This window comes from Drosophila miranda, chromosome 2 (assembly GCF_003369915.1).
Source record: "Drosophila miranda strain MSH22 chromosome 2, D.miranda_PacBio2.1, whole genome shotgun sequence".
Taxonomy (NCBI): domain Eukaryota; kingdom Metazoa; phylum Arthropoda; class Insecta; order Diptera; family Drosophilidae; genus Drosophila; species Drosophila miranda.
This window is the reverse complement of record NC_046675.1, coordinates 9,379,799-9,401,912: the sequence shown is the minus strand read 5'-3', so window position 1 is coordinate 9,401,912 and position 22,114 is coordinate 9,379,799. Positions and strand designations below refer to the sequence as shown.

At 44.7% G+C, this 22,114-nt stretch overlaps 2 protein-coding genes across 2 annotated transcripts; both read right to left on the bottom strand.

Annotated features, from left to right (window-relative positions):
* Positions 1 to 3,487: 3,487 nt before the first annotated feature.
* Positions 3,488 to 12,743, bottom strand: LOC108153975 (kelch-like protein 2). The gene is made up of 3 exons (XM_017284072.2): positions 11,663 to 12,743; positions 6,558 to 6,732; positions 3,488 to 3,569 (listed from the first exon to the last, which is right to left on the bottom strand). The coding sequence occupies exons 1-3, from the start codon at positions 12,741 to 12,743 to the stop codon at positions 3,488 to 3,490; spliced, it is 1,338 nt and encodes a 445-aa protein (XP_017139561.2).
* Positions 12,744 to 17,560: 4,817 nt separating this feature from the next.
* LOC108157683 (GPI ethanolamine phosphate transferase 1) lies at positions 17,561 to 20,963 on the bottom strand. The gene is made up of 2 exons (XM_017289849.2): positions 19,704 to 20,963; positions 17,561 to 19,643 (listed from the first exon to the last, which is right to left on the bottom strand). The coding sequence occupies exons 1-2, from the start codon at positions 20,476 to 20,478 to the stop codon at positions 17,632 to 17,634; spliced, it is 2,787 nt and encodes a 928-aa protein (XP_017145338.1). The 5' UTR covers positions 20,479 to 20,963; the 3' UTR covers positions 17,561 to 17,631.
* Positions 20,964 to 22,114: the final 1,151 nt, after the last annotated feature.

Here is a 22,114-nt window from a genome sequence, read left to right as displayed (position 1 = left end):
ATGAGATATATGTCAGCAAGAAGGAGAAAAAAAATATAAAAAAAAACGACAAGAAAAAGTCAGAAGTCAGAAGTCAGGACAATCCCCGGCCAGACAATTGCAAAAAGTCAGCGGAATGGCAGCTAACATGGTCAGCCAAGTGATAACAACATACAGGCGAGCACACGAGTATCTGTGTGTGGTGTGTGTGTGTGGACCAGTTTGGCAACATCATTTATCTTTTCTTGGCCTCTGGCACACCCAGAGATTCCAGAGTCCGGAGTCGTCTGCAGTCTGCCGCTTGGACCAGGACCTAAACTAAAAATATATATTTTTTCTCTATTGCTATTTATTGCTGAATTCACTTATTTTCGGCATTGGAATGCTTGGACTCTATTTTTCACATTAATTGGCATAGGTTAAGCGGGAATGAGAATGTAGCGGAGTAGGTTCATTGAAATCATCTGAAAACTCAATTGATAGTCGATAGCAAAGGTCACGACGGGTACAATTATCACAACAGCATCAAAAATTAGCACAATTTTTTTTTATGCAGTAGACGAAGGCAATAACGGGGGATTTGAAGCGTAGTGACAGCTCTTGGGTTCGTTTTTGCGTTTTGGGTTTTGGGTTTTTGGTTTTTATGTTGGCCAACTGGCAGACGGCGCAATTAGGCCGTCAAATGTGGCGAGCAAAGGACAGCGACTCTGTATAGTCCCCCAAAATGAATGTCGACAAAGAGCAATCCTCTCCTTTCAGCACTCACAAATATATGCCACACTCAGACATGAAACGCTCTGTTGCCTTTCTGGCAAACAATCGAAGATTTATTGTCCCCAGGCGGATTCCTTGGCAATGTGCGAGTTTTGCAAATTTACGCTCAAATATATTCCTGCCGAAAAGTTATGTGTAGGCGACGCATATAAGTACGCTATACTTTGGCCACAAATCATAATCGATTCAGTGACAGGCGGCCTTTCATTGTCCCATTGGCTCTCTGACCCAGTCCCAGTACTGGGGTGGCTTTAAGCCAGGGACATTGTCACAGGGGCTACCATGCAGGCCTCCATTGTTCCCAAAATTTCATTTCAATTCATTCCAGAATTCACAAAAACTTGTTCATACACGAAAGTCTTGTAAAGTCCTGTGAAGATTTCTCGGTGTCGTGTCTGACTATATAATTACACAATTTGCAGACTTGCTCGATTTAGCTTTACAAGCACGAAACAATTTACGTAGACAGGATTAGTCGACTTAGGAATTGCCTGCTCAGTGTTTTCGTCAATTGTCCTCCTCGATTTTGTTGTTGGTGTCTTCTGGCCAAGGCCAAGGACGAGACAATCTTTTAAGCCGATTTTTATACATGTTTCCTTCTACCTTGCCAACCTCCGAGGGCCGTGTTCCAGTCTGCCCATGGCCCCCAGAATAGCTGCCAATACTCGTAGGATGTTGTGTGAAATTAAGACAGAGATACGTTGAGACAACAAACAGCTCAGATGACAGCCAAGGTGATGGCATTATATTTAGGTGCTAAAGATTTTTGCATGAACAAATGTACGACCATGTAGTGGTAGTGCACACAGAGAGCGAGCAATACGTATCCGAGAACTTCAGTTCATTTCTCTTGTCGAAGCTCTTGCCGGAGCTGAGCAGAGCTGCTTATTGCTGTTTACCATATTTGTGCTTATTTGTTTGTCGACTGTGGCAAATATTTGAATTTGAATTCAAACGTGCTTGACACATAATACTCCGCCCGGAGCCGCCTCAGCCTTCGTAGCCCATTTCGCTGTGCAAATATTTTATGAATTTCAATGCGCCACAAGCACTGTGGAGCAGTGGATGTGGATCGAGGGGTGCGGTGCACTCTCTCTGGCATTGGCACTGGCACTGATTCAGACACTGACTCTGATTCAGAGTCTGGGTTTTGGGTCTAGGATCTGGCACGGGCAGGTGACACAAATGCGCCAGCGAATAAAAGGCAACAAAATGTGAAATTAGTTTGACACGTGTACAAAAATGAAGCTGAAAAACAGCCCGTAAAGAATACAAGTACAACATCATCTGGGCTCAGACAGCTCCAGAGATTTGTGTGCTAGAATCATGTCGTTGCTTAGGCGGAAATGTGCAGATTTCGCGTGAATAATGTTCACATGCTGACGGAATAATCCACAGTAAATCAGAACCACGGCCTACGTTTCTTGGACACAATTAAGTTTAGAGTATCAAAAACCAAAAGATTTCTCATTACTGCAATATTTTCTCGTGTTCTCGATTTCTCAGTTCGATCCTTTTGCAGCTTAATTGTTCTTTTACCTTTTCAACTTAAATGATATACACAATATATACATATAGTATATGAGTCTGATTCCATTTAACTTAAGGTGCTTGGTGCTTGGCGAAAAACCTCTTTGCCCATCGCCCACATACACATACATGTATAAGGGTAAGCCTCCGCCTTTGTGTGGGTTGCTGTAGCTGTTTGCAAGGAAATTGCTACAAGGAAAGTCGAGAGCGTGACGGCCTCGCTCTCGCTCGGGCCTTCTCCGTGGCCGTGGTCGGGGCCGGAAGTGTGTGTGTGCTATATGCGGACGGACAATCGTATAGTCTCGTATGTAAACGGATCGTGCATGCATACACATTTCACCACAAATCTACTTAAAACGCAATTAAGTTGAATGCAAATACTGTTGCCGAGGAATGCTTTTCGCGGCAAGGATGGGCAAGGACAGGCCTTGCTTGGTTCCGGACCCAGGCGATGCAGCCGAAAACGAAACGAAAGCTGGCAGTTAAACAATGAAAGACAGAATAAAGAAGCCGCTGCAATTGCAGTCCTTCTCTCCCTCTGTGCATCAACCGACTAACGTAATTTTCACAATAAAAATATAAAAAAATATTCCATGAAGAAAAGAAAAATAATAGCACAGAAGCTGCCGCACTTGGTAAACAGAGAGGTGGTGTGGTGTATCGCTAAGAGGAGTTGACTTGACTACGGATTGGGTTCGTAGGTCGCCCCTAGAATGGGAGTCCTCCGTGGAGCATATGGCAGTTACCTGGAGGTATTCTTCCACTTTCCACTGCTCCTGCTGATGCTGCTGCTGCTGCTACTCGTGCTGCTCCTGCTGCTGATGACTTAAAAGTTAAATTTGTTTTTGAATAAACTTGAATCAACTTTTGTTGAGAAAGAGAGGAACGAAACTGGATGCAGCATGCTGATGGGTGACTGGTTGGCTGGAAGTTTGGAGGAAGCGCAACACTTCAAGGTTGTTTGGCAATTTGAGAAACATGGCCGGGTAATTGATACAGCTGCCAAACAAAAAATGAGGAGAGAAGTCTCGCAAAATATGGTGGAAATGCATATGGCAAATGGTTTGGCGAGGGCGTGCCAGTGCGTGTGCCCCTCACAAATTAATTGTGCGTGCTCCCAAGCCATGCCACTCCTCGGCCCCGACCTCCAACCTGGCACATGTCAAACTTTTGGCTTTGGCTTTGGCTTTCAATTGCAAAATTTCTAGCACACGTCGTTGTTGGGGCTCATTAGGTACTCGCACTCGTACTCGCACTCACGCCCGTACTCCCTCCCAGGGGCTCTTCTGGGAGTGCGAATTTGAGTTGGATATGGAGTGCATTATGCCTGAAGTTTATAAAGCCGTACACACACACACACACACACACACACACATACCAAGTGATGGTAGGAGTTGGAGAGCCACAGTTGGAGGAGGCCTGAGGTAGAGCCGGAGTCTCAGTACCAAGACATAAACAAACGACCAGGAGTGCAGCCGCCTTTTCGGGCAGCAGAAGCGAAAGGAATTTCCTTGCCATAAATTCACTAAAAGCTTTTGCAACGAGAATTTGTTGCTGCCTTCCGCTGACAACATGGCTCACCTGTACAGGTGCCAAAGGGATGCGGTATGCTGTAGGGGCATTGGCGCATGGCCATGTGGCGAAGGAACCACAGTATCTTGCTGCCACCACGGGGTGCCTGTTTCGTTGCAGTCGGACCATTTTTCTCGCCCCAGCAGCCACCGGTCGGGTCGCTTCCAGCCAACAGCCAAAGCTAAATTTACGCCTCTACCTTCATTATTATTGCACTTTCCCCACAAACAATTGTTGTACGAGTAGTAGTTGAGGAGGAACCACCACTTCTATGGCGGGGTCGGAGGTAAGGACGTTACGTTCCATGGCTGGCTTTCGCTACCGCAGACAATTTGGCAAACGTGCAAAAGAAGTTCCTAAATAAAAGTGCAAACTAAATGAGCATTTAGTGTGTGCGCTCGTCGTAAATTCCTGTTGAAATATTTCTGTCGTCTTACAATTTAGCTGGCAGCCGTGCTTCTTTTACTCGTAGGAGGAGGATCTCCTCTCTTCCTCTCACTCGAGGCCAAGGCCGGAGGGCTGGAAGGCCGGACGGAGTTAGTTTAAAGCTTTAAGGCTTTTTATGGCCACACGGCGTATGCGTTATGTGGAGCCAGAGCCATTCCCCGCCATGAATATGTTTGCATTTTGCATTAATTATGTGCCAGAGCGAAAGGCTTTGACAATGTTGTGCCTGGCACACGGCTACGGCTAGGCACAATAAAATGGGGTAATGAGGCGCAGCTGCCATTGCCGCACACATACACAGATACCCTTGTACATATATGTGTACACCTTTTTATGTGTCTGACAGTCGTTTGGCCCGGATCTGGACCTCAACTGGTCCAACACATACACGCCACACATTGGCGCATGACTTCATTAGTGTAATGAAAACAGAAACTGGCAGCAAAAATGTCAAGGTTGATGCCCCTTCCCTTCCCCATCCATCCATCGCTCCATCGCCGGCCTGTTTCGTGCAAATCGCCGCCAATCCAACGGCTGGTCCATTTTCGAAGGCTTTACGCCGGCCGGGCTGTGGCAGCCGTGGAGCCGGGAAAAAGGTTAACACTTGCAAAATGGCTAGCAAGGACGTGCCCGAGTTTCGTTTTGAATAACAAATTTAATTAGAATTAATACATGCGGGCTTGAGCTACAGCCCAGCAGAAAGCAGCAGAATGGCAGGAAAGAGGAGAAGCAGATGGAGGAGATGGTTCCAGTAATTGGTAACTGCTGCTGAGCCCAGCAATAAGGAGAAAAATGTTCTTGGAATATGCCATTGCCATGCCACTGGGTGGGCTGCTCCTTCATTATTTTTTCCCAGCCAAGAGGCATACTCGTCTGAGAATCAATAGGAATTTGGGACTAATTTGGAAATTACTTTTCGAATGATGATGGAGCTGCATATTTATACGTGTTAATAGAGGATATTATTCTCGTGTAAATGTATGAAAATTACAAATAAGAGCATAGCATTCCAGAGCCCATTTTTGTCTAGTTTTGTAGCTACATCTTGTGGAGTGCTGGGTATTTTATTGTCGAGGCTCTTGACTGGATCATTCTTACTTATTTTCTTTTGAATTTTATGGAATTTTGTGAAATTCAAATGAAAAATACTAAAATCAACTACTAAAACTACTCAAATCTCCTAGTCAAAAAATTTAATTGTTGGCTTCTGCTGCTGCTGATGCTGCTAGCAGCTGCGGACATTTGTCAGAGCAACGCCAACAAGACAAATACACAAAATTAAAGTAAACATGTTAAAACCATAAAAATGCAGCGCCGCAGAAGAAGCAGCAGCGGCAGCGGCAGCAGAAGTAGAAAAAGTGTGTCTTAGTGCACAGCCAGGTCCGACAAAAACTCTGTCCGGGCTTTTCGCTTCGTCTGGATGTTCTCTATCCCACACTCACGCACACACACATACTCCTATGGGAAGGCAATATTTTTTGTGCTGTGCAACGTCCAACAATGGCGGGCGGTGGGTTGTGGGCTGTGGGTTGTGCGGAGCAAAATATGTGAAATCATGAATAAACTGCCATGTGCACAACATTCAACATTTTCCATTGCATGCTGCTGCACAGCACTCATTTCTCCTTTTTGCCTGCATCCTAGGATTCGCCTTGCTCTTTGTGGCAGCTCCTGCTCCTCGTCTCCCCCTTGGCCATGCTTTTGTGCTGCCTCGTCGTGAGGGCGTGTACCGTGTATGTAAGCAAACGCTGAGAGTAATCGCAATAGCCGCGCAGCAGCAGCCCATTGTACGCGGCAAATGCAGCGAAGAACTTGACTTTGCCGCCGCGGCCGAAGAAGATTCTAAGCTGGCTGACTACACAGTCAGTGTGTGTGTGTGTTGCATGCCACTTTGTCCCCAGCCAGTAAGGGGACTGGGGGAGGAATAATTGATGGAAAACCTTTACATTTCTTTTGTTTAGTCGCTGCCTGCCGAAAAGCGAAATATTGATGCCTACTGCCATCATACAAAAGGGGTTTTTCTTCTGGTCGAGAACTTATTGACGCCCTGCCGCCTGTCGGGTGTCGGCAACACATGCTACGCTACCCATGGTAGCGGCGGTCTCTTTGACAGCCTCAAATCACTTGCAGCTTGACGTTAAATCATCCCCACGCTAATACACACACACACACACACACAAGCAAATAAAAATACAAATATACAAATGGGAAAGGGGGAGAAACCGAGCAGAAATACACACAGTTCACACACGCACCCATCCGCATAGAGATGCAGTGCAGTGCTGTGCAGCATTTTGCGTTTGTTCAGCAGTCTGCCTTTTTCCGGTCCTGACTTTTCTTTTTCGCTGCTCTTTTTATGGCTTTTCTTTTTGCCTCGCTTCTGCTGCTTCTGCTCCTGCTCCTGCTGAGCTTTGGTGATGAAGGGTGCAGCTTAAAAATGAATCATTTGACTTTTTCTTATTAAATAATTTATAAGAATTAGTTGAGATTTGCATTTTTTGCTTCCCTTCTTTTCGGGTCGGTTCGGTATCTGCCGGCTGGCTACCCATCCTCCAGCAGTTGACTGTGCAAATTTCTATTTAATTCGAAATTTATTGCATACAATTTTCCTTTCTTTCTTTTTGTGCATTCTGTAGATTTTTATGCCTGGCCTTAAAGTGGCCTTCGTGCCTTGTGCCTTGTGACTGCAATTGAATTGTAGTTTTGTATCTCTACCCCCACAGTCGAAAGTAGTCGAAACATTTCGGTTGCCTGGTGGCTTACTGCATCTGGGCTCTGATTTCCTTCATTAGCCATACGGAGCGTGGCAAGAACAGGAACAGGAACAGCCGCAGAAGCAACAGAAATAACTATAATGCATCACACAAAAAACAGAACAATCCATCTTAAATTGTATACCAAATTGTTTTTGATGCTGTTCCATTTGGTATGGATAGTCGTCTCCGGTCGGCGGTGGTTTTCTATGCATGCGAAATGCGCGTTAATTTTCATTTTCATTTGCATTTGCACCCGCCATTTCCACTGGCTGACGAGCTGCTGCGCCCGGGCCCTATTCGGAGGCGTGGTCCGTGGCTATAAGGACATCATTTATATTTGATATGCTAGCTATTGTTGCATCTCAAGGCAGCTTAAGCTGCCATCAGGGCCGCCATGGAGTGGAGTACGCTGCATCATCGCCAAGGAGCATGGAACAAGGAAGTTTTTCCCCAGCCTGCCTTGCTCTGCCCTGCTCTTTTCTATTGCTGCATCCGTCAGTTCAGTTTGCTGAGTAAGTTTTCAAGTGAGTTAAAACGCATGTACTTAAATCATTGTAATTTCATACCAGACAGCAGGCAGCACACAGCAGACAGCAGGCAGGAAAATAACTATTTGTACCCCACACTCTCTTCCTGTCTCCTGTTAAGTCATGCTGTAATTAATTAACTTTGCTTGCGTAGGAAATTAAATACAAATAACTTTGATATTTGTATGCCAAAATGGATTAAACATCCCAATTTACGGTAAACGATGTTTAAAACTCCTCTTGAACTTTGCACACATCAGACCCCTCATATTCTCGGCAGAGCCTCCTGTAATTGTGCGTTTGATTTCTGTGAACTCTGCACGTCTTGGCTTTTGCACAAAACTGTCTCAAGATAATTAATGTTTGCGGCAGTTATGTGCCTACACTTTGGATAATCAATATTTTAATGATTGAAAAATATTTGAGCTTGACTTGACGGCTTAGCTCCAGATGGCAGGGCAGGCAGGCAGCAGCACGAGTTCGAGTAGCAGACAAATTAAACCTTTGAGCTGTTCAGGGACCGGTTGATTATGGTTCGAAATGCGGTCAGGAACTTAATGTTTGCTGCTGCATTTCCATTATTATTTTTGAATGGGCTGTGGACTGAGCTCCCAAAAATATTGATAAATCTTTGTACACACATTACCATTCTAAATTCCTGGTGCCTTTTGCTGATCCCTGCTTCTGCTGCTGCTCCAGCTTTATGCACAACTCTTCGCCAGGCACTTTGCACAACAAAAGGCAACAAAAGCTGAAGAGTCTGCTGGCAGTCACAGTCACGTCAGCAGATGCCCAAGGGAGGAGGAGGTCCTTTCCAGGGACCTACCTTCTGGACAGAGCCAACTGCTGTTGTTGTTTATGGCTTACTTTCTATTCATTTCATTTCAATATGCATTTTATTTGCTGAAAATGTTTAATCGATTTTATGCAAATCATTTCCCATTTCTTTGCTGCTGCTGCTGTTGTGCCACAGCAAACACTCAAAAACCATTACAAAATAATAATAATAATAAAAATCTTGGCTTGGTCCTTTCGTACTGGCCACAAATAAATTATTTCTGATAGAAAGCCGGCAGAAACGACAGAGAGCCAGAGAGGAAGAGAACGGAATCATCCAGAAAAGCAGGCCGGGCAGAGGCAGAGAGAAAGGCATGCAAATGTATGCAAACAAAGAAAACTTCCTAATGGAATTTTCCACATGTCGGACATATGCATAAAACCTTCTAAACAAACCCGGTTCGGTCCACATCAGGCCAGTGGCCAGTGGACAGTGGACAGTGGCTGTGGGCACTTTAACGTGACCATTTTGTTTGAAAGCACTTCTCACACGCTTGTCAAAAGCTGTGTCTGAAAAACGCCTGCTTCTGCTCTGAGCGCTTACACAAAAAGAAATTTGGCAAAAAGATGGCGTCAAGCTGTGCAATTTGGACAACGATTCGATTTCGTTTCGGTTTTGGTCAGAAGCGGCTCGGTTCGGTTCGGTTTCGAGTGGCTTTTCATTATGATCCAGATACACATTCACATGCATCCGCATATGTATACGCCATGGGGTCTCACACTCACTCCCGAATGTGTGTAAGTAATTTTCGTTGTTGTTGTTGCTGTTGCTGCTGTTCTGGGATATGCTGCATTGCGGTTTTGGTGCAACAAGCTAATGAGTTTGTGGTTGCCAGGACACTGAGCATAATTGCTTTTAATTGCAATCAGCAAATTATGCATACTTGTAGCTGTGGTCGGCAATGCGAAGGCTAAAAAAATGCCCCAGAAAATTTCAATGCTCTCGTAGTATCTAATGAAGCTGCTCCACTAATCCGTTAGGGATCCAGGTACTTTATAAGCTTGTGCGGGATTCAAAACTATTTGCTACCTTCTGTTCACCTTTTTTTTATTTTTTACTTTTTATTGGAATAACTTTTTAACCCTTTACACAAAAGTCCGCAGTTATTAAAATATAAATATTTTGATCTGAGCCCTTCATACCCTTATAGCATTATTCTTATGTCACGTAGAGTAATATTTGAACTTTCTGTACTACTTTCTGCCACATTTCGCATACGCCATGTTGTCCACTTCGCCACAACTAAGCCATATCATCCTTATTTCTATAAATGGCATTTCCTGCGACCTTACCGCCGACGACTTTAATTGAAATCCCGACAAATCAAATTAGACAAACGCAATTAGCTAATCAGACTTAAAGTGTGGCCGGGACTTAAGCCCGGGAAGCACCTAAAATGTGACAGGCGGCCAGCGGCAGTATTGGCCAACTTTTCGCCGGGCTGAACTGAACAATTGAAACAATGGGCCCAGCCATAAAGTTTCCCACCAAATAGTTTGCCAACCCCCCAGTCCCACTTTCTGCTCTCTTTCATTCATCGTTCAGCCTTTCAGCCGCTTAGGGTTTGAGTAATGGAACTTCAAAAACGCAGCCGCCACAAAACATGGAAAGTAAAGCCGCTTTTGTTTGTCCTGGATGTACATATCTCTATGTGTGTGTATGTGTGTGTTGGGGGTCTGAGGAGTGTGATGGCAATTAAGGGGGCACAAACACAACCACAATAGGATTATCAGTTTGTTGCAACTGGCAATAAGCGGCAATGAGTAATCAAATGGGATTTCCTGTTCTAATTGTTATGGCGATGAGGAGACACAAGAGGCTATGTGGATGCTATGTGGACATAGAAAGTTTGTATTAAGTTGGGGAATATTTACCAGGGCATTGATAACTCTTGCACAGACTCTGAAAGACTCTTATATAGAAGTTTTCATGGAACATGGTTTAACTTTACTTTTCAATTATATAAGATAAGTTCAAAAATGGTTTCATTTGTTGCCCTAATTGCAAGTCTCAGACACATTTAAAGCTTTTCCTACGTTATCGTTTCATTGTGCGCCCCTCTGGCTTCATTAATCGATGTCTGATTCTTTTCGCTCAGATAGTAATTGGCACTCATTCATCATATTCAGCGTCAATTATTCCGCCAGTGCATCTGCCAAATGCATCTATCTTCATTTACATTTACAGGGCTCCGGCTACGGCTACGGCCGCCCCCTTAGGATGTTGAAAGTTAACCAAAAAAAAATAACGTCCTCCATAATCTGAGGCGTAATCTACAGTAATTGATTTATCGCTTGGCGCCTCAACGGCAAACAATTAAATTACATGGCCGAAAAAAATATGGAATTTTGTTACTTTCATTTGGGGTTTTCAGCTGGGGGTTACGGGGTTACGCAAACGGCCAGAGAGCGGCAAATCAATTGCATTTGTATTATTGTTTTAATTCACCCGCTCGAAATTTATGAATGCAGGATACTGGTAAAACAAAGGTAAACAAAAAGCTGAACACACATTTGCATTGAAATCCGCGGAAATCCTCGAATAAGTCCATGAAAAATGCAGTTGAAAAATAACTCGTAATGCATTCCAATACAATCGCATTTTATTTTTGTATTCTGATTTCTGCTGTTAATTCTGTTGTGTTTTTTAAAAAAATATTTTGATTATGGCTGTCTGTCGGGTTGAATTCCACTAGCTTTTTTTTTATACTGTTTTTCCCTGGTTTTGGTGTTGTGTAAACATATTTTTTCCCATTCCCTGTAGATATTTTTTATGGTTTGTGCTAAAGGGACTTCTGACAGCCAGGGGCATTGGCATTTGCATGTGTGATTGTAGTTTGTTTGCTTGTCTTTACATTCCACTGCTTTGTGCGTGTGTGTGCGAGAGTTGGGCAAACAGAAACACGTACGCGGATAACCACACAGATACAAACACACACACAGCTACACTCATGTATGGAGCAAATGCTTAGTTCATAAACGTTGACAATTAATTCAGCAAAATGGCAGCCATTCAACTAATTGGAAACGCTTAATGCGAATGTGAAACCAAAGCCCAAACGGCCGTAGCAGACTAATAAAATTATTTGTAGCAATTATATGGGACCCCAGGGGGTGTTTCACACATACGAACATAAGGAGAGGCGATGGCTGTGTGCCCCGATGGATATACTCCGATTTATTTTTCCAAAATTTTCCTTTGCAAAGCGCTTTGACAGCAGGGCATAATGTAAGAGCTACCCCGATCCCTTAGAGATTGGGAATAGTTCGGTCCAGCTGCGATTATTAGCTCCAGATACGTGTTGAAGGCCGTCAGGTCGAGGCAACGCCACCTGGGGCAGGCGCTGTTGTGATGATGAGGGATCTTCATGTCGTAGACCCAATGACGCCTATTCGGATTCTGCTGCATATTTTCTGAAGAGAGTGCCCCATTGATAATGGTCTGAACTGCGGGAATGTTGTGCAGCTCCTGCAGCTCCTCTCGAATCGAAGTTATAAACTGAGTGGGCATCAGTTGAAATTGGACTACCTCCATGATCCCCGAGGCATACTCTTTCCGCTTTGGCCAGTCGTGGTGTAGCCAGCGCACCGCACTGTAGTAGATCTCCATCTCAGAGTTGACACAAATATTGTAGTGGCCCAGTATTTCGCAGACAGCTTCAAATTCTAGGCGGAGGTACTCCTCTGTTGTGACTGCCGAGAGGAAGAAGCGACGTACGCGATTTAGCATCAGACTTTGCAGCTTGCTCCGCCCGTATGAGAGACACTCCAGATAGATCTGGAAGGCCATGCCATCAGTGACGAGAGTCTCCTCGTGAAATAGACTCCACAAATTTGTCAGCAGCTCCGGCATCTGCATGTACTCTGCTGCCATGTAAAGCTCCACAATATCTTTGCGCTTCAGCGTAGAGTCCTGGTGGATCATCCAATCGTAGGCCAGCTCAAATCCCTTAGCTGTGACATCCTTATGAGCTATAGTTAAACCATTCGGGAAGCGTACGTCTTTGGCCAATTTCGTACAGGTCTTGAGCACGGCAAGGTGGCAATTGAAGTTTTGTCCGCGGATATAGACCACGATGTCAGGCTTCTGCTGGTTGGAAATTACCGTATTCATCTGATGAATAATGTACTCTTTGTAATCAGTTTTGCTACACAATTTCTTATCAAAGCCATCTTTTGGCTCACGGTAACCCATTTCCCTTAGCGAACAAGCCGGAATTGGCGTCGTTTCTTCATCTTCGTTTGAGGCATCATTCGGTTCCTTTTGCGTATCCAATGCAGCCATCCATTCGCTTGTCTTTGCTTCATTCTCCTGATTCATATTTATAGTAGTTTATAACAAAATTGTTTGGTAGATTGGAGTGAAAAATCATAGCATATTATGTTTGTTCGCTACTGGATTTGCGGCATTAAAAGGATAATTTGCGGCTTCCAAAAGCCGCAGGTAAACAACACTTAAACTGCATTTAAGGATTGCCCTGGACATGCCGCATTTAGGATTCTAATTCCTGGCAGGCCAACTTTGGGTTTTAAGTGCCCGAAGCTGAAGCTGAAGGGCTTAGTTTTGGGCTTCCGAGAGCGGCTGTGTTTATCTATGGCCCGGCAGCAGTACTCTTGGAGTGCCCTCGCTCATCCGCTCATCCTCACGTCCTCGCACAATCCTCAGCACTCCATCACCTTGGCTCATATTGGAGCCACCGCAAATTCCAGTCATTACATGCAACGATTGCGAGCTGGCCAAGATTTTATGTACCAGCAACAAACAAACAAGTCGAGCAGACAGTCAGGGACAGACCGAGGGCGGGTGAGTGGCAGGAACAAGACTTCTGAGGATTGGCAGATTGTAAGGGGGTAGGGGAAACAGGAAAATTGAGCTTAAGTTGCAATTAAGCAATTGCCTGGCCGACTGGACCGATGTGAATCCTGAGGCTGCTGCTGCTGGTGGTGGTAGTGGTAGTGGCACTCCTGCCTCTGCTACTGAGGAGGGCTAATGGGAGCAAGCAACTCAAGTGGCTGCTAACTCGGCTTTCAATGGATCGCCGACTCCGATTCAGCTGCAAATAATGCAAAACTGCAATGAAATGCGGCCAGCTGTTGGGGTTTTGTGGTCCATGAGGTGCAGTGCCTTGCGATGGGAATTCTGCTCTTCCCTCTTTCTATTTATGTGCAGTTGCTTTCCAATCACCAGCCAGCAAACTTAATACAATATTTAAACCACAAACGTAGCACAATGTAAACCAAAGTAATCTCGAACTCGGCTCCGGCTATGGCTTGGCTTTCTCTGTGGCAAGTGGCACAACTTGCGGCTAGAGAGAAAGAGAGAGAGAGCGAAAAAATAAGGGAAAACAATTTCAGCATTGAGGCAACTTCGCGTTTTTTAAGTGAAAAACTTTCTCCCTTACATTTGGCCGTGGGGCCTGGGCGTGGCCGTGGCTGCAATGAAGCATAGAGTGTGACTCAGATGCAGTTAAAATGTGTGTCTGCCAGGGAATTGTAATGATTTTCGTGGCACTGGGATCTGACCTATAGTGGTATCTCCGAGTTGTACTCCTACTCGCATTGATAGGAAAACTCGCATCACAAATCAATTTTGATTGAATTTAAGCTTTAATGTGTTGGCTGCAGTGACATAAAATGGAGAGGACTGCCGTCCAATGAATTTCAAATTACCATAAACAATTGAATGAGCGCCAAAAATATACTCGTACGCACTCCCCCACACACCCCTACGCACATCCTGCCCGTACTCACCCACACAAATGCTAATCAGCGTTGCTCTCTGAGCTTTATGCTGTTCGGTTTATTTGCGTTGCTCATACGCAGTGTGGGCCGCCACCACCGCCGCCGCCGCCGCCGCTGCCATCGCCGTCGCCATCGCCTCATCGCTAATCCCGGCACGCAGCATCAATAAGTCAAACACGTCAATGGCAAGCAGTGCGTACGAGCAGGCAGAGAAACAATAAGCGACGAGGAGGGAGAGACAATAGAAGAGACAAAGGCCAACAATTTATTGTTGCTCAATGTCGCATTTATCATCACTTTATGCCACTTAATCGAGTCCTCTCGCATTGTGCCATTCGGGTTTCTGGCTGTTTCCGCTCCCACAGAAGATGATTTCAATGTTTACCCTCATCTTAGTCCGACGGGAGGATTTGGTTGCGGAGGGACTTCTGCTGTTTGCTTATTGTTTTTCGACACACATCCGTGCACACACACTCGAGAACTTTTCAGCGTCTTTTTATGGTTTATGGCGCCATTGAATTTTTCGTTTGCTTTCTTATTAAATTATAATTTATATGTGTAGTCGCATTAGACGACACGGCCCACAACAGGAGTACTCTCGCACACAGGCACTTTGTCAATTGTTTAATAGAAAACAAAGGAGATCTGTTTCCCCGAGAGCAGGAGAACACAATTTTGTTATTTATACATGCGCACGGCGTACTCCATTACGACTTTGAATGTTTGTTTGCAGGTCTGGACGTGATGGAAACTGCGATAGTAATATATTAAAGATGGCAGATATCGAATGACTGCCGCTGGAATACCTAACCATTCTATAAGCGGTTAAAGGAGGTTTAATGGTGAAATTTTGAATGACGCTGCTTTTACGAGTACAATTTGATTTTTCCAAACTGTTTGAAACAGTTGCAGTTTTGCATATATTTTGTTATATGCAAATTGACTATTGCTGCCGAGAGAATTATTCGCTGCTTAAAAGCATTCAATGCTAATCCAGTTTGATAATTCAATTGAAATATACAGCCAGTGCGCTCCAAATCACTGCCAACTTCGCTGCTGCTCCATTGCAATCTATGATATTCCCCAAAAACTATTTCATTTTCACTAAATTCAACTAATGCACATGAATCGCATGCAATTGACAAAACAAAAATCTACTAAATGGACCCAAAAATATTCTGATAATAATTAATTGAACAGCAGTTGGTTATGGATTTTATTTTGTCGGTTTTCCATTTCATATTTTATGTAGACCGTTGGAGGGAGTCGGCCGTTAAATCGAAAAAAAGGCACACGAACACACACACCACACAGCATTCTAATTCATTAAATTTGCATACAACTTTTAAGCATATTTTATAAATTTTGTACACACACACTCACATGATTCATTGATTTGATAGGCAACATTTTAATAGCAAATTAAATTGCCATCGGGCAGAGCATAATTTGCGCTCCACCAAAACTAGCAGCGGACAATGATAGAGGAATTAAAGAAGTCTAGTTTTGGATGCCGAAGGAGTGGATACCTTTACAGATCGATCGTTTTTCTGCCACTGATCTTGAGGAGTAAAACGTATTCATTTCTGTTTAAGGTATGGTACCCATTTTTCACAGAATATAGAAGCGGTCGATACACGAAAGGTCCTTCAATGGAGATATACCCTCTACAAAGGGTGTCCTAACCACACAAGCAACAGCTGGCCCGAATTTTACACTTCGTGGAATTATCGAATATAAACACAATAATTGAAAAATAGCAACCAGATAAAAAAATGTTTTCTAAATTTTAAATATTTGTACAATCTATTCAATTTTTGTTATATTCTAAACAAATTTTAATTAACTTCCAAAAAGTAATAATTGCGGATGAGTTCTCTCAACGCAGATTTTGGACTTGACAGCTGCTGCTGCCGGCGTGTAGCATTGCGGGGATTTTTATGTTAATTAAATCTGCGGCCACGGCGGTCGTGATGCCGGTAGCGGTCGGATCGGTTAACCCACAAAAATTTAAGGCCCCAACCTGGTGCTGACATTAATCATTTTACCTTTCAAATGCATTTTCATTAGGCGTGGGCCAAATTGAAAGTTGTCTCAGTGCACATGCCCCCGGGAGCCGTGGCTCATTAATAACCGACAAGAAGGCATAATTCTTTGTCTTCATCTGGGTAACATTTTCTTCTTTTTTTTTTCTTTTTTATGGTTCTTTTTTCTTTGCCGCTTCGGGCGATTTCACGGAAAATCAAGATGCCAAAACGTTGACAGGCTTCCGAATGCGGTGGATGTTCTTAGAAGCACACCTTTTACAAGGGGCGGCGTCATTCAATGTAGAATATTGACCAACTAACGAATTTCCCACCGAACTTGCCAAATGGAGTGCCTTAAACTACGGCCCGTCTGAACTTTTCCAATTAAATCCGTGGCAAAAGTTGTGTTTTTCTCCGTGTGCTAGTGGGGAAACAAGCAAAGTTCTAATGAGTTTATTAATCTGCGATAAATTTGGTCCGCCTATGCATATGCGGGCGGGGGCGTATCGTCGAAAGTTTTATTAAAAGAAAAACCTTGCGATAGTTGTCATAATTTCATGTCAGAGGTGTTTGGGGCCATCAATTGCAGCTCCCGACAACTAGATCATCATTTAGCTTAAGGCCAAGTCTTTAAGCCAACGTAGAGCAAAGGGACATTCAAGCCAGCATCTGGAGATAATTAATCTGCAAAATGTCAATTTATCAATCCAGCGGCCGATGAATCCAATTGAAATTGAAATCCAGTTGAAATTCAATGCCAGTCAGAGACCTAAAATGACTCTTTCTTTCCCCTATTTGGGCCATGAGTATATTGACAGGCTAAACTCAACTCAACAAGCTTTTAGAGCCTGGCCATGTCAAATAACCCGCGAAAAAAAAAGTCAGAGACCAGAAAAAAAACAAAAATTACATCAAAGGGAACGCTAAACGTTTGGAGAAAGCTCATTTAATCAACCGTTGCCCTGGCAACCAACCATCCAACCCCAACCCCCCGGCGCATTGAAAGGAAAATGTCAACTAATTATTATGACAAACATTAAACATCCGCCCCGTTGGCCCATTAGCATACGGGTACTATGGCTTAACTGCTTAGCGAAATTAAATTGAAACGCGCTGTCAATGGTATTATTACAGCCAGAGAAAGAAGCTCTGAGAATCGAATATTAAAACTTAGATTGAAAAATGCATGCCAATATTTTTGCACCGAGATTTTTAGATCCAAACTAATTTTATTCAATTTCACCACGAATATATATTTTAAATATGGGTGTTTCATTTTAGCATGACGGGTTTTTCTGAGTGTAGTTGGAATAAAACCCCATATAAGATATGAATATGCATTTACCCGCCGTGAAGATAAAATCAAACATAAGCAAACAGACTAACATTTAATTTTTTTAAACAATAATTTCGTTGCATTATCCATTTGAAGGAAAATCTTTAGATCAGGATATTTTCATCAAACTGGGGATAAGTGGGGCTAGCAACAGGGCTTCCTGCTATAACCACCTGCATTATGATGGGTGGTTTGGTTGCAATACGCTTGATGGCAATCAGAAACGACTTGATAAGCCAGGAACAGCCCAGCAGCAGGATCACAATAATGTTGGTCAAGACGACATGATCCATGGACCGGCGCATGTCGTGCCAGGAGCCTTGGTTTTGCACATAGAAACAGAAGTAGAAGCACATGACATCGCTAATTAGGAACATGCAGATGAAAACGGCACGGCTATTTTTTCGGGCATATGCCGAAAAAGTGTATACACCCGATATGACGATAATGGATGGAATCAATATCTTGAGTATGATGAGAGCGGTCATTATAAATGGGGAATAGTTAGATATTAGCAGGCGCGAAGTGGTCGGCTTGAAAGCAAAACTGAATAGCCAGTGTCCTGATCCGAAAAAGGATAGATAGAAGTAGAACAAAATGAAGGCGGCATAGTGGTAGGATAGCTTCAAGTGTTCCAGGGGAGTTGAGGGTTTTTCTTCATTCTTCTGTGTAGTTTCGCTCGCATTCTCATTATTCGAATCGGACTCCGGTTCATCCGTTTCTAATATTGCATTATTCTTGGCTTGATTGATTTCAGAATGAATTTCATGGCTCAGCAGAAACTCGGTGATCATCATTTGATTGAAGAGCGACCCCGTTGACAGGGAAAGCAGAGCATGAACCGCAATTAGGTTAAACGAAATCAAATGTAGGCGGCTTTCTGGGGTGTCCGCATTGCTGTATGGCACCGATAAGAATGCATAGCCGAGAAAAGCCCAGAAGGCAACCTGTAAATATAGTGGAACCTGCAGATTATTCTCGGAGAGATAAATGCCGAAGATTCCAATCAGTAGAATGAACGAATTGATCAGCCAAACGCGCATCTGATGCTTGTGTCCCAAGATACATGGTAGGAAGACGGCCAGACACATGCTGAACCCTAGGACATATTCGCTGGGCATCAATTCAAAGCTGTAGTTTTGCTTGACAATCATGAAGCTACTTGGAAGCAGAACGGCGCCCAGCCAGATGAAGAACTTGAGAGTGGGTCGACGGAAACCGTGCCGATTATAGGCAACCGCAACCCCAGCATACATCAGACCGACATGTCTGTTCATAAATGATGTCGCTATCACCAATCCGGCGGGAATCACTGTCCAGGCCAAGTGTGTCAGAGGGTACGGAATGGACATGCCATGCAGCGGGCGTTCGGCCAGAGCCATCGTCCAGATACCGATGGGTAGCAGCAGATAAAAGGACGTCAAGCAGGGCACCCGCTGAAGGAACAGCAAACATTCGAGCACGATTCCCAGTAGCAACATCAGAGCCGTCACCCATGTTTGGAATCCCATCTTCGGCTGCGGCTCCTGGTCCGAAAATTCACGCATCAGCCACACCACCAGACAGAATAGCCAGCCCAAGAATGAGGCACCTATGGCCACTAGCAATGGAGTGTGATAGTAGTCCTGGTAGTAGTCCAGGCACTGCCGGGCCCACCAGGACACTTGCAGGAGAAGTTGCATGGCTTTTTTGACGTACCCTGTCGCTATTAGGTGCTCGATTTCAGTGGGAAGGCTTGCGATCCGTGCCGTGTCCAGTTTCTCATATTTGGGCAGCCATTTGTGAAAGAAGCTGCGTTCAAAGCGCAGCGTCACGCTCTTGGCCTGTGCCAGTAGCTGTAGGACATTCAGGAGCAAAGACTGCCGTTCGTACTCTTCGCTCACATTGAGGAAGCCCAGGGGCAGTGGGGCTCGGTTGTTTATGGGCGGTGGTAGGCCAATCAGGGCTGAAATGAGCGGCGCCAGTTGAATCTGGTTGAGTTCTTGCAGCGGCAACTGGAGTCCATGATCGTTGGCTGTGAAGTTTTGCTCGGTTGGGGGTCCCTGGCGCTTGATACCGGCACCCCAGAGGAAGAAGGGCATTTCTATTTCCGGATCAGTTCCCCCGCCATGGTAGCCTGTGACAAAAAAGAGAAAAAGTTATATATTCTTTCGATGTCTCAAGAATATGCACATACCCGTGTCGGACATGCCATGATCAGAGGTCATCATATAGGCGGTACGACTGTCGTTGAACGCGCTCTCAAACAGATCGTACGTCTTCCGTATTTGCTTCTGTGTTGCATACAGCTTTTTCCGGAACTCTGGCTTGAGCGGTGTGAACACATGACCGGCCTTGTCTAGATCAAATAGATACACCAAAAACACCACCTGTGTGACATTCTGCAATTGTCGGATATTCTCATCGTTGTTCAGAAAGTCGCGGGCCTTCTCGTACACCCAGGTGTCGGTCATAAATCTGCCACTGAAATCCGCTCCTCGATACGTTTCGAACATCGGGGGCTCTTTGCTGAAGCGGGTGAAGTACTCGGCTACCGTTTTGTGTACCCATCCAATGGCAAGGCGGCTGCGATTGAATATCGAGTCGAAGGGTGTGAGATTCCACTGGAAATTGGTGATGGCCGCCTGTGGATCCTCGTTGAAGCCAGAAAAAATGGCAATATGTCCTGGTCGGCTCATTGTCGGTGCAATGCCACTCGATATACCGACCAAACCTTGCTGCTCGAGCAGCTGCCGGATGTGTGGCACTCCGCTGCAGTTATCCGAAAAGAACGACTCTGCCCGCAGGCCATCGGCAATGAATACCACCAATCGATCGGCCGGCGGCTTCAGCCCCAGCTCTGGCAGTGTCTTTTGCGGCTCCAGGTTCTGCACAATAGTTGATTGAAAATATATGTTCATCATGCAGCCAAGCAGCAAAATGTGCACGATAAAAACTTTAAGCTTCCACATTCTTGTGGCGCGTTATTTATTACATAAAATATTCGACGTTTTTAGGTCTTTCTCTAAAACATAAACTCAGTAACTAATTGAATGTGACTGAAATTCCAGGGAAACTCTGATTCAAAGTGCTCGGTCTGAATAGAAGTGTAGGCCTCGAAAACGGAGCTTTTTCATGGGACTAGAGCTCTGGCTCGTCCTTGTCAAGCAATTTCAATTTTCCTCTTGATTTGTTAGCTGGCGGCAAATGTGGCACGCGTCTAGGTTTGATTTACGCGGCTGCAATTCAAATGAGCTGCAAATTGCAGCAGTTGTTGCTTCTCAGAAGACTTCCAATTTAAGACTTTAAGACCATTGACGATGCCACGGCGCGCCGTTCCGCAAATTAAGTGCCTGCCATAAATTGTCGAGAGCTCCGACACCATCTTCGACTCTGTCTGCAATTGTCGTTCGCTACCGTTCAGAGTTTTTGTGTACTTTGATTAATTTGAAACGCTCTCAGACATTCCAGGTGCTTCTTCAAGTGGGGCAAAGCAGCCGCTACTTCAAGAGTACGAGCATTTTGATGGCCAGACACAAAATCTGACAAATTTTGATGTGCGCGCATTTGGCTTTTCGTCGGCAATGGGCTCTAAAGCTAGTTAGACCAAATGGGTTAAAGTCTGGTCTGGATCGCATTGGAGACAAGCGTCTGTGTCTGCCATTTGTCAGTCGAGTCCCAGGCTAAAGTCTAATGTCTAATGTCTGCTAATGTTTCGGCCCACTGACAGTTGTAAGCCAGTCAACAAATGGCAGGTTGTATGGCTGTCGGGCCGACGAACTGCCTGACATTCTGCCCGACTGGCTGACTGACTGACTGGCTGACTGGTCCATCGGGCAATTAAAGGCCTTGTTCTGTGTCTGGCAATGGGCTCATTTAACAGCGAACAAGAGTTAGGCGTTTTATGGTCAACAGTCGCGTGTTTGAAGCAATTGAGAAATTCTATTGAGTAATTGGCCAGGAAAGTCGCTACAGCATCGCCTCTTCTGCTGCATCCAGAGCGCAGGCGCTCTCTCTTAGCTGACTCGTGTCTCGGGTCTCGGTCTCTCTCTGGGTCAGCAACATGTTGTTCTGGACCTGGCCCAATGTGGGTTATCACGGACAGAGCGCCTGCCACAAATTAAACGAATTGTGGCGCAGCATTGGCAACATTTGTTGCCACAATGACCAGAACAGGCAGCAGGAAACGAATAAAATGCCAAATGTTTGTGGTTTGGGGGCTCTTGAACTGCCGGCTCGGCTCTCAAACCTAACCAGCTGAGAGATGTTGGCTAAGGACCTACCTACCCAGCAAATGGCACTCGACATTGCAACAAGAACCCGAGTGGGACTAATCTATGCGAGCCCTGATATGTTGGATTTTGACAACCCAAAGAGAAGCTCTTTAAAAGGGGGGACTAGCACAGCAAAAAGTGTAATTGCTTAGCTCTCTTCACTTCAAAACCAATATCAGGCAAATCAATTACGGCAGCAGCTCGTTTTTCCCCAATGCAGGTTTTATTTTTTTGTTAGCCCTGCGCTCTTTCATAGACAGCTGCGTTTTGTGTTGACAGAACTTATCAACAATTCAATTTCAATAAAAACTCGTGCGTTTCCCTCGCTCGCATA

Excerpts from the sequence above, each read along its gene's own strand:
- LOC108153975 (XM_017284072.2), bottom strand. The coding sequence starts at position 12,743 with ATGAATCAGGAGAATGAAGCAAAGACAAGCGAATGGATGGCTGCATTG. Across the intron at positions 6,733-11,662 it reads CCAATCTCTAAGGGATCGGG|CTGCACCCTTCATCACCAAA; the intron begins GTAGCTCTTACA and ends TTCATTTTTAAG. Across the intron at positions 3,570-6,557 it reads CTGCATCTCTATGCGGATGG|AAGAGCCCCTGGGAGGGAGT; the intron begins GTGCGTGTGTGA and ends TCGCACTCCCAG.
- LOC108157683 (XM_017289849.2), bottom strand. The coding sequence starts at position 20,478 with ATGTGGAAGCTTAAAGTTTTTATCGTGCACATTTTGCTGCTTGGCTGC. Across the intron at positions 19,644-19,703 it reads TCATGGCATGTCCGACACGG|GCTACCATGGCGGGGGAACT; the intron begins GTATGTGCATAT and ends TTTTTGTCACAG.